This window comes from Morus notabilis, unplaced genomic scaffold (assembly GCF_000414095.1).
Source record: "Morus notabilis unplaced genomic scaffold, ASM41409v2 Scaffold349, whole genome shotgun sequence".
NCBI lineage: Eukaryota > Viridiplantae > Streptophyta > Magnoliopsida > Rosales > Moraceae > Morus > Morus notabilis.
The window spans coordinates 196,387-208,811 of NW_010363521.1; the positions used below are offsets into that span (position 1 = coordinate 196,387).

At 38.8% G+C, this 12,425-nt stretch overlaps 1 protein-coding gene across 3 annotated transcripts in view; it reads left to right on the forward strand.

The window, feature by feature from the left end:
* LOC21391250 (serine/threonine-protein phosphatase 2A 65 kDa regulatory subunit A beta isoform) overlaps positions 1–12,015 on the forward strand; it is a 29,164-nt gene extending 17,149 nt beyond the window's left edge. For all 3 annotated transcript variants that reach the window (XM_024169743.1, XM_010104534.2, XM_024169744.1), the window contains 6 exons: positions 9,913–10,017; positions 10,186–10,368; positions 10,731–10,823; positions 11,111–11,250; positions 11,334–11,400; positions 11,606–12,015. In XM_024169743.1, the coding sequence (XP_024025511.1) occupies positions 9,913–10,017; positions 10,186–10,368; positions 10,731–10,823; positions 11,111–11,250; positions 11,334–11,400; positions 11,606–11,725 (708 nt within the window). In that variant the 3' untranslated portion in view covers positions 11,726–12,015. The remainder of the gene's footprint in view (positions 1–9,912; positions 10,018–10,185; positions 10,369–10,730; positions 10,824–11,110; positions 11,251–11,333; positions 11,401–11,605) is intronic.
* The last annotated feature ends 410 nt before the right edge of the window (positions 12,016–12,425 follow it).

Sequence of the window (12,425 nt, forward strand, 5' to 3'; positions counted from 1 at the left end):
TTACTCTCTTATCCTCTCCTCTATTTATTCTCAGTTTTCCCCATAACAGACTCTCGGGATCCTCACATACTCAGATCCCCAATCGTAACAACTTCCCACCAGTCCATCCTAGTTAAATCCTGAAACTACCCCTGCTTAATCCTTGCCACATCCTGACTACCCTTCTTCCTTCTCCTAGCATATACAAACTTAAGGGGTGGAGGCCTAACATTGTCTCACAGAGAAAATATATTCTTGATCTTCTCAAAGAAACCGGAATGAGTGGGTGTAGACCGGCTGATACTCTAATGGATCCTAATCAGAAGCTAGGAGATACTAAGGATGGAAATCCTGTAGATACAACTCGGTACCAGAAGTTGGTAGGAAAATTAATTTATTTATCCCACACCCGACCGGATATTGCATTCGCAGTTATTATGGTAAGTCAGTTTATGCACTCACCAAGTTTTTAAAAGCGCCTGAGGTGCACGCCTAGAGGCGCGCCTCGTGGCAAGGCGCTAGAAAAGCGCCTCCATTCCTACGCCTCAGAGGGTAGGAGTTGAGGCGTGCGCCTCAGCCACTTGAGGTGCACGCCTTTGAGCAGCACCTCAGGCGGTTAGTGAGGCGCACGCCTTGCTTGTATAGGATTTTTAGTGGGTTTTTTAACCCTAATTGAATTGGGCCCGTCGGCTCCAAAAGCCCAAATACCAGAGACTCAAAACATAACCTCTCCCTCTGAGAAATCTTCTCATTCTTTCGCGCCTCTTCCCAAATACCAGAGACTCGTTCTTCTTCGCAGCTCATTCTTCTTCTTCTTCTTCTTCGGCCGACTGCCGACCATCGTGCGCCTCCTTTTTCATCGCTGACTGCCGTGCGCCTCTTTCTTCTTCTTCTTTCCCAGTGCTGTGCCACCTCCTTCTTCGCAAGGTTCCTTCTACTCAACTTTTTTTTTTTTTTTTTTTTTTTTTTCATTTTGAAGGCTTACTCGATTATCTATATGTTAAAAGATTTTTACTCTTATGCATTGATGTTCCTTATCTGTGTTTATGAGAGAAACAACTATATGCTATATTGTTTGTTTTTCTCTTGTAATTATGGTTTTTTTTTTTTGGTTTAAGTTAGGAATTAGGATGAGACCTCCACAAAATGCTAACGGTAGTCGTAGTAGGAGACGGGATTTGGCTTTGAAATATGAAAAAGAAATTACATCGGAAAATGAAAAAAAAGACTTATGTTTACCTGCAATGTGTGTTTTGCAATCAAATTATTAAAGTAGGTGTTAAGAGGATGAAAGAACACCTTGCTTGCACTCATATGTAAAGCCTTGTCCTAAGGTTCCTGATGATATGAAGAAAGAAATTAAAGTGGGCTGTTGAAAAACAGTTAGCGCATCAGAAATTTGAAGAAATGGTGGATGTTGGGTCTTATTATGGTGATGGATTTGTCGGCTCTTGTCAATCGCCACAAGTGGTTAGTGATAGAGGAGTTAGAGGTCCCATGGACAGGTTTTTGAACAATGTGGATGATAAGGAAGCAAAGGAAAGACCTTCCCTTAGAACGACATCAAAAGAAAAAGACGCCCGTTCTCGAGTATGTCTCGACATTGGTAGGTTCTTTTATGAAAATGCACTTGCTTTCCATATTGCTAGGAGCCCCTCCTATTTTAATATGTGTAGATCAATTGGCGACTATGGTAGAGGTCTTGTACCCCCAAGTATGCATGAGCTTAGAACATGGATTTTGAAGAAGTTCTTACCATTGAAAAATTTGTAGAGGAGGTTAAAATGACTTGGAAACAAACATGAGTTTCTATTTTATCTTATGGCTGGTTAGATGCTAGAAATAGAGGTTTGATCAACTTTTTAGTCAACAATCCTCATGGAACTATTTTCTTGAGATCTGTTGATGCCTCTGATAAAAAGAAAGATACAAATCTATTGTTTGAGATGCTTGACGAGATTGTTGAAGAAGTTGGGGAAGATCTTGTTGTTCAAGTTGTGACTGACAATGCAAGTGCTTATAAGGCTGCTGGAGCAAAACTAATGGAGAAATGAAAACACTTATTTTGGACTCTTTGTGCTGCTCATTGCATTGATTTGATCATTGAGAAACTAGGAGAATTGTCACAACATAAAAGGGCTTTGTTGAAAGCAAAAAAAATTAGCAATTATGTGTACAATCACCCTTGGGTGTTATCATTGATGAGAAAGTTTACCAAAAGGGATCTTGTTCGACCTGCTGCAACAAAATTTGCTACTGTCTATTTGACTTTGGAGTGCATCTATAGACTAATGTAGCCTCTACAATCTATGTTTGTATCGGAGGAATGAAACAGTAGTTCATATGCAAAGAAACCGGATGGGAAAGAATTTAAAAAGATAGTCATGAAGGATAATCAGTTTTGGGCTGCTGTTGGGTATGTTTTTAAGTCTACACAACCCATGGTGAAGGTGTTGAGAGTAATCGACTCTGAAAAGATGCCCGCCATGGGATTTATATATGGGGCTATGGACAAGGCAAAAGAGGAAATTGCTAAAAACTTGGGAGGTAAAGAGAAAGACTACAAGGAGATTTGGGAGATCATTGACGAAAAATGGGATTTTCAGTTGCATCAACATTTACATGCCGCGGCATACTACTTGAATCCAAGGATTCGATACTCTGATAATCCTTCAAACCATCCTGAGATCAAGCTTGGTTTGTACCATTGCATGAATAGGATGTTTAAGGACCCAAATGATATAGAGAAGGCCGACCTCCAACTAGATGAATTTCAACAGAAGAATGGGTTTTTTGGCCTTCGTCGAGCTCAAGGATCATACATGAAACGCAATCCTAGTAAGTAGAAACTATCTTATTAATTTTGAGTAATAAAACAATTTAGATTGTTTGACCAATTATTTTCATCTCAATTTTAAATTCAGATGATTGGTGGTCCCAATTTGGAGATGGTACCCCAGAGTTGGCTAGCTTTGTAGTTAGAGTTTTGAGTCTCACTTGTTCATCTTCGGGATGTGAACGCAATTGGAGTACCCACAACCAAGTTCATACCAAGAGAAGAAATCGCTTGACTGCACAAAAGATAAATTCCTTGGTCTACATCATGTTAAACAAGAAGCTAAAAGATCGACATTTGAAAAAAAAGGCACTTCAGCAAGATGAGGATCCCTTAATTATTGATGAGTTGCCATGTGATGATGAATGGATAGCCGGAAATAAAAATGAAGGCGAAATTCAAATAGAGGAAGCAATTGACAATCTTGACATTGATCTTTTTGAGGATGGAGAAAGTACTAGTACTACTACTAGAGCTCAAAAAAGCTCTAAAAGAAGAGGACAGGTTAGTGGTAAGATATGCCGTATGAATTATTAGTTGTCTTCTCTATTATTTTTTCTAATTATCATATAAGAGATAGTAACTTAAGTTTAATTTTTATTATTAGGTGATAGAGGCAAGGAGATCGTGTAAAAGGATGAAGAAGAAGAGTGGATAGACTGTGATTTTGACACTAACAGTCAAGAATTCGTGGACAATGAGAGATTTAAATTGGCTGATGCTTCTCTTAGTAGTGATGATGATTATTGATTGATGACTTGGGAGATTAGGCTTTTAGAAGTGCATTATGATCCTTATGATATTAGGATTTGATAATTATTTAGTCTTTATGTGGATATTTGGTTAAATTTCTTGATTTTAATGATTATTAAGTATGGATTTAGTTTTTGTTACTATTATTTTTTTTTTCTAAATTTTTTTATAGGCAGTTTTTGAGGCTTACGCCTAAAAGCGCCTTGAGGTTTACGCCTTGCCTCGTATAGGCAAAATGCCTCGAGGCCCGATTCCGCCTTTTAAAACCTTGGCACTCACCATATGAAGAACACCTTGAGGCAGTATACCGAATTCTGAGATATTTAAAAAGTACTCCAGGGAAAGGACTTTTCTCCAAGAAGAATGAGCAGAGGACGATTGAAGCATACGCAGATGCAGATTGGGCAAGCTTAGTTACAGACAGAAGATCTACATCAGGGTACTGTACTTATGTATGAGGAAATCTAGTTACTTGGAGAAGCAAGAAACAGAACGTGGTAGCACGAAGTAGCGCAGAGGCTGAGTACCGGGCAATGGCTCACGGAGTATGTGAGATGTTGTGGTTAAAAAGGATCCTTGAAGAATTAAATCGACCAATGGAGATGCCTATGAAACTACTGTGACAACAAGGCTACGATTAGTATTGCCCATAACCCGGTGCAGCATGATAGAACAAAACACGTTGAGATCGACAGGCACTTAATAAAAGAGAAAGAAGCAGGAGCTATTTGTATGCCGTTTGTTCCAACATCACAACAAATAGCTGATATTCTTACTAAGGGGTTGTTCAGAACCAACTATGAATTTCTTATTACTAAGCTGGGCATGATAGATATCTATGCAGCAGCTTGAGGGGGAGTGTCAAATTAGAGAATTTAAATTAGGATAACTTCTTATTTGTTTTTTAAATAAGGAGATAAGGAGATATCCTAAATCTCCATATTATCTAGTATTTATCTCTTAAGTTAGGATTTATCTATTACTAGAATTATGGGATTCAATGGCAAGAGTGTTGTCATGCTTACCTATAAATACTAGTAGTCTTTTATCAAATGTATAATAAGAAAAAATATTTTTTCCCTCTCTAAAAACTACAAGAATAAAAATTTTTAATATACATATTAGAGTGAGCCTTCAAAATGAAAAAAAAAAAAAAATCGAGAAGAGATTAGAAGCCTCTTGTAAAGTCTCATGCGGTCGCAGCTGGTTGGAGCAGAGGTGAAGGAACCTTGCGGAGAAGGAGGCAAGGCACCGGGAAAGAAGAAGAAAGAGGCGCACGGCGGTCGGCGAAGAAGGAGGCGCACGGCGGTCGATGAAGGAGCTGCGAAGGAGGCATGGTGGTCGGCGAAAGAGGTGCGAAAGAATGAGAAGATTTCGCAGAGGGAGAGGTTATGTTTTCACAGTCTCTGTTATTTGGGCTTTTAGGGCCGGCGGGCCTAATTCAGTTAGGGTTAAAAAACCCATTGACAACCCTATACAAGCAGGGCGTACGCCTCACTAACTACATGAGGTGCCGCTCAAAGGCGTGCGCCTCAAGTGGCTGAGGCGTAGGAGTTGAGGCGCTTTTCCAACGCCTCGCCACGAGGCGCGCCTCAAGGCGTGCGCCTCAGGCGCTTTTTAAAACACTGCCTCAAAGCTAGGTCTGAATAATCTCTTGGTAAGAATATCGGCCACTTGTTGTGATGTTAGGACAAATGGCATACAAATAGCTCCAGCTTCAATATTCTCTTTTATGAAATGCCTGTCAATCTCAACATGTTTTGTGCTGTCATGTTAGACTGGGTTGTGGGCAATGCTAATGGCTGCCTTGTTATCGCAGTACAACTTAATAGGCATGGTCACAAGTCTTCTTAGTTCGTTCAAGATTCATTTGAGCCATAACATTTCACAAATTCCATGTGCCATCGATCTATACTCTACTTCAGCACTACTACGGGCCACTACATTTTGTTTTTTACTTCTCCAAGTTACTAAGTTTCCCCATACAAACGTACAATAGCTTGATGTGGACCTCCTATTTGAAATTGATCCTGCCCAGTCTGCATCTGTGTATGCTTCAGTACTCGCTGTTCACTCTTGCCAAAAAATAAACCTTTCCTGAAGAGTTCTTCAAGTATCTAAGAATGCGGTAGACTGAAGAATGTTCTTCATGAAGAGAATGCATGAATTGACTTACTAAGCTCACGACAAATGCCACGTATGGTCGTGTATGTGACAAGTAAATTAGTTTTCCAACTAGCTTCTGATATCGGGCTGTGTCTACTGGATTCCCTTCTTTGTTTCCAAACTTATGATTTGGATTAATTGGCGTTTCGGCAGGACGACATCCACTCATTCCAGTTTCTTTAAGCAAATCCATCACATATTTCCTTTGCGACACTGCAATTCCTTTTCTTGATTGAGCTATCTCCATACTAAGAAAGTACTTTAGTGAACTCAAGTCTTTGATTTTGAGCTCGGATGCTAGACACTGCTTTAACCGCTCCATTTCAATTGTGTCATCCCCAGTGAGAATGATATCATCAACATACACTCTAAGAACAGCTATCTTCCCATCAGTTGAATGCCTTGTGAACATGGTGTGGTCTGCCTGTCCCTGAGCATATAATTGCTTCTTCACAAACTGAGTGAACCTCTGAACCAAGCTCGTGGTGATTGTTTCAAGCCGTATAAGGATTTTTTTAGTTTACATACCTTTGATCCATATTTTTCCTCAAAGCTTGGAGGTGGATCCATGTAAACTTCTTCTTCTAAGTCACCATTGAGAAATGCATTCTTCATGTCTAGTTGTTGAGGTGGCCAGTTTAGATAAGCTACAACTGTTAAGAGCACTCTAATAGTATTCAGTTTTGCCACATGTGCAAAAGTCTCAAGATAATCAATACCATACGTTTGAGTGAACCCTTTAGCTACTAGGCGTGCCTTGTATCTTCTAAGGATCCATTTGATCTTTATTTGGTTGTGAACACCCATTTGTAGCCAACTGCCTTCTTTTCCTTAGGCAATTCCCATGTCCCATTTTTTTCAAGAGCCCTCATTTCCTCAAGGATAGCTGCCTTCCATTTAGGAACCTTTAGAGCATCATGCACATTCTTTGGAATCTCCACACTAGAAAATTGTGAGATAAACGCGGAAAACACTGGTGACAAATTTTTATAGGTAACAAAATTGGACATGGGATACTTTACACAACTTCTAACACCTTTATGTTGAGCAATTGGAAGATCAAGCTCATATATGTTAGGTTCGGACTGAATAGGCTTAGGATTAGGTAAACTTATGTGAGTGGGAACTATGTGAGAATTACCTGGAACATCGATGGAGTTCTGAATGGCCTGAGGTGTAGACTCTTGACAGTGTTGGGAGGTTTCAGTCTCATTTCCTTGATTCTGTTTCCTTCTTGAGTAAACAAGTAGTTCTTTTGTACCTGTTTATTCTCCATTTCCATGTCTACCAATATCATGAGATGGCTCTGTAGTTCTAGAATTCAAATCTTCATTAGTTAAATCACTCAGTTCCGTATTTATGAAGAAACTAGGACCTTTTGTTACAGGTTGAACAATATCAAAGGTGTCAAAAAAATCAGAAAAATCTTCACTTATGCTCTCCCCCTGAAGATGAGTACCAAAAAACGGTTGATTCTAAAAAAAAGTGACATCTAATTTAACATTTTTTCACTTTTTTTGAACTGGGTTCGTAACACTTGTACCCCTTTTGAGTTGGAGCATAGCCTACAAATACACACTTCCTAGCTCGGGGATCTAACTTCCCACAGTTCTGGTCATGTATATGAATAAATGCACTACACCTAAATACTTTCAAAGGTAAGTCAGATGTCAACTTTGAAGTGGGAAAAACATCTTTAAAAGTACTTATAGGTGTTCTAAAAATAAAGTTCAAGGTTTTTTTAGGCACGCGATTTATAAGGTATGTTGCAGTTAAAAGTGCTTCTCCCTAAAGATACTTAGGAACATTATTAGTCAATAACAACGCCCTAGTGACTTCTAAAATATGTTTGTTTTTCCGTTCAGCTATCCCATTTTGTTGGAGAGTATCCGGACATGTGTACTATCCCCTTTTTTTTTAAAAATAATCCCCTAAGACTTCATTAGAGTATTCTCTTTCCATTATCACTTCTAAACACTTTGAGTTTTTCTTGAAATTGTGTCTCAACCATTGTATAAAACACTTGAAAAATCTCCTTCACCTCAGATTTATCTTTTAATAAATAAACCCAACTAAGCCGTGTATGATCATCAATAAAACTGACAAACCAACTTTTTTCCAAACGCTGTTGAAACTCTAGATAGTCCCCAAACATCACTATGAATTAACATAAATGGTTTTGAAAATAGATATGGTCTGGAAGGAAAAAAAAGAGTGGTGATGTTTTGCTAATTCACAAATTTCACATTAAAAAGAAGATGAACTTTTATTTCTAAATAAATCAGGCAGCAAGTGTTTTAAATAATAACAACTTAGATGTCCTAGTCTATAATGCCGAAGCATAACATTATTACAAACAGAAATAGAGTTCAAGCAAGTATTCTGAACTTGTTGTCCAGAGTTGGTTCCATCTTCAAGAAAAAAGAGTCCTCCACTTTCCCTAGTATTACCAATCGTCCTCCCCGAGACCATTTCCTGAAACTCACACAGAGGAATCAAAAATAGCACGACAATTGAGAGTATTAGTTATTTTACTAATAGACACAAGTTTACAAGAAAGGTTAGGAACATGGAGGACAACATGCAAGATTATAGAAGGGGTTATCTCAACAGTTCATGTCCCAGCAATTGCCGAGAGAGAGCTATCAGCTATTCTAATTTTTTTATTTCCTACACAGGGAGTATAGGTGGAAAAAAATTGGGAACAACCTGTTATGTGGTCAATTGCTCCTGACTCTATAATCCAGGCGCTGTTTTGGCTAGGATTACACTGAAAAAAATATAGGCAGGGTTACCTAGAAGGATTTGGTGGATTTACTCGAAGTTGTGGAGATTGAAGGAGTTTGTACAAATGCTCTAGCTTGTCCTTTGTGAAAGGAAGCGCTTCTGGAGTACTTTGCTGCCCTTGTTCTTCACTGGACGCTTGGAAAGCACAGTTATCTGTAGCATTCTTCTTCTTCCAATTTGGAGGCTTCCCATGGATTTTCCAACAAGTCTCACGTGTATGCCAATGTTTCTTGCAATAATCACACCAGGGTTTTTTCTTCCTATCATTCTCAGAATCATTCCTCATGGAAACAAAAGCAGAGTTGGCACTAGCAGGTTTCACATCTGAATCTATTTTCAGCCTAACCTTCCTCCTAGTCTCCTCTCTCCTAATTTCAGAAAAATCTTCCCGAAGAGTAGGTAGTGGTTTTTTTTTTTTTCCAGGAATCTGAGACCTAACCTCATCAAAATCCTGATTCAGACCTACTAAGAAAAGGTACACTCGGTCATTCTCTTCATTTTTCATAAATCTCACACTATCTGTTAGACAATTCCACTCATCATTGTAACATTGATCTAGTTCTTGCCACAGGGAAACCATTTCATTATAATAGGCAGTAACCTCACGTTCACCTTGTCTAGACTTCCACAACTTAAATTTTAATTCAATATTTGTGAGAAATTCTCAGCATCAGAATAAGTCTCCCTAACTGCCTCCCAAACATCTTTAACGGTAGGAAGAAAGAGATATCGGCTCCATGGAATTAATCAGCCAAGTGATGACCGAGGAATTTTCAGACGTCCATGCGTTCAGTTTCGAGTCTCCTGCCTTAGGTTTTTCCACATCTCCAGTCAAATGGCCAAGCTTTCCCCTACTGTCTATAGCCAACTTCATAGATTGCGCCCATTCCAGGTACTTCCCATTCAGTTTGTGTGGGGTTAACTGGAACGAATTGTGAGAGGAATCTCCCCCGTGATTCATGGTGGTTCTGTATGGCACCAAAAGTAGAGCTCTCTGCCTTAGACGAAGCCGAGGATCTCCTTTCCTCAGTAACGGCCGTTTCAGCCATCAAGGAGAGGAAGATAACCTGGCTCTGATACCATGTAGGTTTCTAGGGCAGAAAAATTGTTTATTGCTCTAATAATTCTATACAATATTTACAAGACTTTATAGGGAAAGCATACCACCGAATTAGGTATAGAAATCCCTTAATTGAAGGAGATCCTTATTTCAAGGAATCTCTTTATTTTGAAAAATAAACTACTTTCCTAATCTATCCCTAATTGACCAGCTTGATTGAATAACCAGGTCAAAGATTCTACTTTCCTGATTTCGACAAGTGTTCCAAAATGTGCAATTGATCTTCCTACCCTGCATTGAGCTTTAAGATCTCATTCTGTGGTTATTGCAGGATGCGACAATTGAACAGCTCCTTCCAATTTTTCTCTCTCTTCTGAAGGATGAATTTCCTGATGTGCGCCTGAACATTATCAGCAAGCTTGATCAAGTGAATCAGGTATGTTGAAGCCCAGGAGTTTGGTTCCTGGTATTTAATCTGTCTACTTGTGAAAAATATGTATCCTATTTCTAGTCTTGCTTAACATTCTTTTGGCACGGTGCTCAACCTCGTTATTTAAAGCTTAACATTCACCCTCCCCTTCTTTTTTGCTTGGTGGATGTGCAGGTTATTGGAATTGATCTGCTTTCTCAATCCTTATTACCAGCAATTGTAGAGCTTGCTGAGGATAGACATTGGAGGGTCCGGCTTGCAATTATAGAGTATATACCATTACTGGCTAGCCAATTGGGTGTAGGGTTTTTTGATGACAAACTTGGTGCCTTGTGCATGCAGTGGTTGCAAGATAAGGTTTGTGTAATACTGGTTTGCATATCAATAATGAGTTATGCACCACAATGTTCATCACAATTTTGCTGCTTGTACATTTGTTCCATCCTTGATATTTTATTGTCTTAGTTTTCATGTTAACTAGGTGTACGTTAGTTTTTTTCATTTACGTTCTGTTACAAGATTTGGTTAGTTGTAACTTTTAAGTCATATTGGAAATAATTTTGTTCCTGCTGCGTGATAAATCTCATTGCTCTAAGCAAGTCCGTCCGTCCAAAGTATAGAAAGCTGTCGTCTTAGCATCCTGGGGAAAAAATGTGAATTATTGAGATAATTGACTACTCTGAGTTTTTCCCCTTCACTACCCCGGGTGTTTATTGTAGGTTCACTCAATCCGTGAAGCTGCTGCTAACAACTTGAAGCGCCTTGCGGAAGAATTTGGTCCAGACTGGGCAATGCAGAATATTGTTCCCCAGGTTTATTGATTATTTTGACTCTGCAATTGTTAATCTCCTAGTAATTTGAGTAATATATTTATTCTGTGTGGCATGGAATGAAACTTGGGATTGAAGCGTGACACTTAAAATTGAAATCACGTTAACATTTTTGCTGGCAATCAAATTGTATGTACCGCCGGTTTTGTCTAGGATTATCTTTCTGCTTACTTTGTTTTTCATGGTTACTAGAATTCTAGTTCAGTTGTTAAATCAACTTTTGTTTATTTAGAAACTAAGCAGGTGAAATTGATATGTCATGTGGACAGGTTCTGGAGATGATCAACAACCCACATTATCTGTATCGTATGACCGTCTTGCGTGCAATTGCCTTACTTGCACCAGTCGTGGGTTCAGAAATCACTTGTTCAAAACTACTTCCAGTTGTCATCAATGCATCAAAGGACAGGTATCTGCGATTCTTTTGTCTATATCCTTTAATTAGTAAAGATGTGATCTAGTGTGGTGATTTTGACTGAAGTTTCCCTTCAGAGTACCCAACATCAAGTTTAATGTGGCAAAGGTGCTGCAGTCCCTTATCCCAATAGTTGATCAATCTGTAAGTATCTGATTTCTTTTCTCTTCTTTTTTTTTTTTTTTTTTTTTTTTTTTTTTGCTTGCGGGGTTTTTTGAGGTTTCTTATTCACCTTGTTTGTCAACAATTTACTTGAATACTTTTATTTGTAATAACTGGTATTGCTTCCTCGTTCTCATATTTTTATGTTTTGCTTCCTTTTTCTGAACTGGGGATTTTTTAAATCCAGGTGGTAGAGAAGACAATTCGTCCATGTTTGGTTGAGCTCAGCGAGGACCCGGATGTTGATGTCCGTTTTTTCGCCAACCAAGCACTTCAAGCTATTGAGCAAGTCATGATGTCTAGCTAGGCAGGGCTTTTCCGAGTTCATCACTGAATTCGTATTATAAGTCACACCGTTTCATCTGGAGGTTCTAGTAATCGAAACAAGTCGTAGCACCTCAGTAGCGTGCAAGTATCACGCATGTCCGTCTCTTACTGCTCGAGCTACAAGATTGACATTTTTCCACTCAGGATAAACATACGATATTAACGTAATATGTTCTTGTTGTTCATAGTATTTCTTTTAGCCTTTTCGTTTCCCTCGTTTCTATACGTCTCATTCATATTAGTAACAAGATACTATTTCAGAATCAAAAAGCTTATTCTTCGTGAAGAGCTTTTACCCTCTAGTTTTTTGGCTTTACAATAACCGTATAGCTTAAACTACTATTTGCTGTCGATTAAGTGGATTGCAAAATGTTTTTGGAGCACCTTTCTGAAGGTATTTTGAGTAACGTAACCAATGTTATGCTATATGACATCTTTTGCTTTCCAAAACTGCCATTTGACTATCTGGTCAATGAGCTCGGCCCGTATACTATAGAAAAGGCCTCTTCGGCTTAATGATACCAATTTTAACTTATCAGTTCTCTTTTCTGCTGCCCATTTTGAGCTTATATTTCATGGGGTTGTTTAAAGCACGAGTTCTTACAAATTTCCCTTCAATGGCAGCAGGATAGGGTTGGGGTATGCTTTTCCATAACTTCCTGCCCCCAAAACCATCTCCA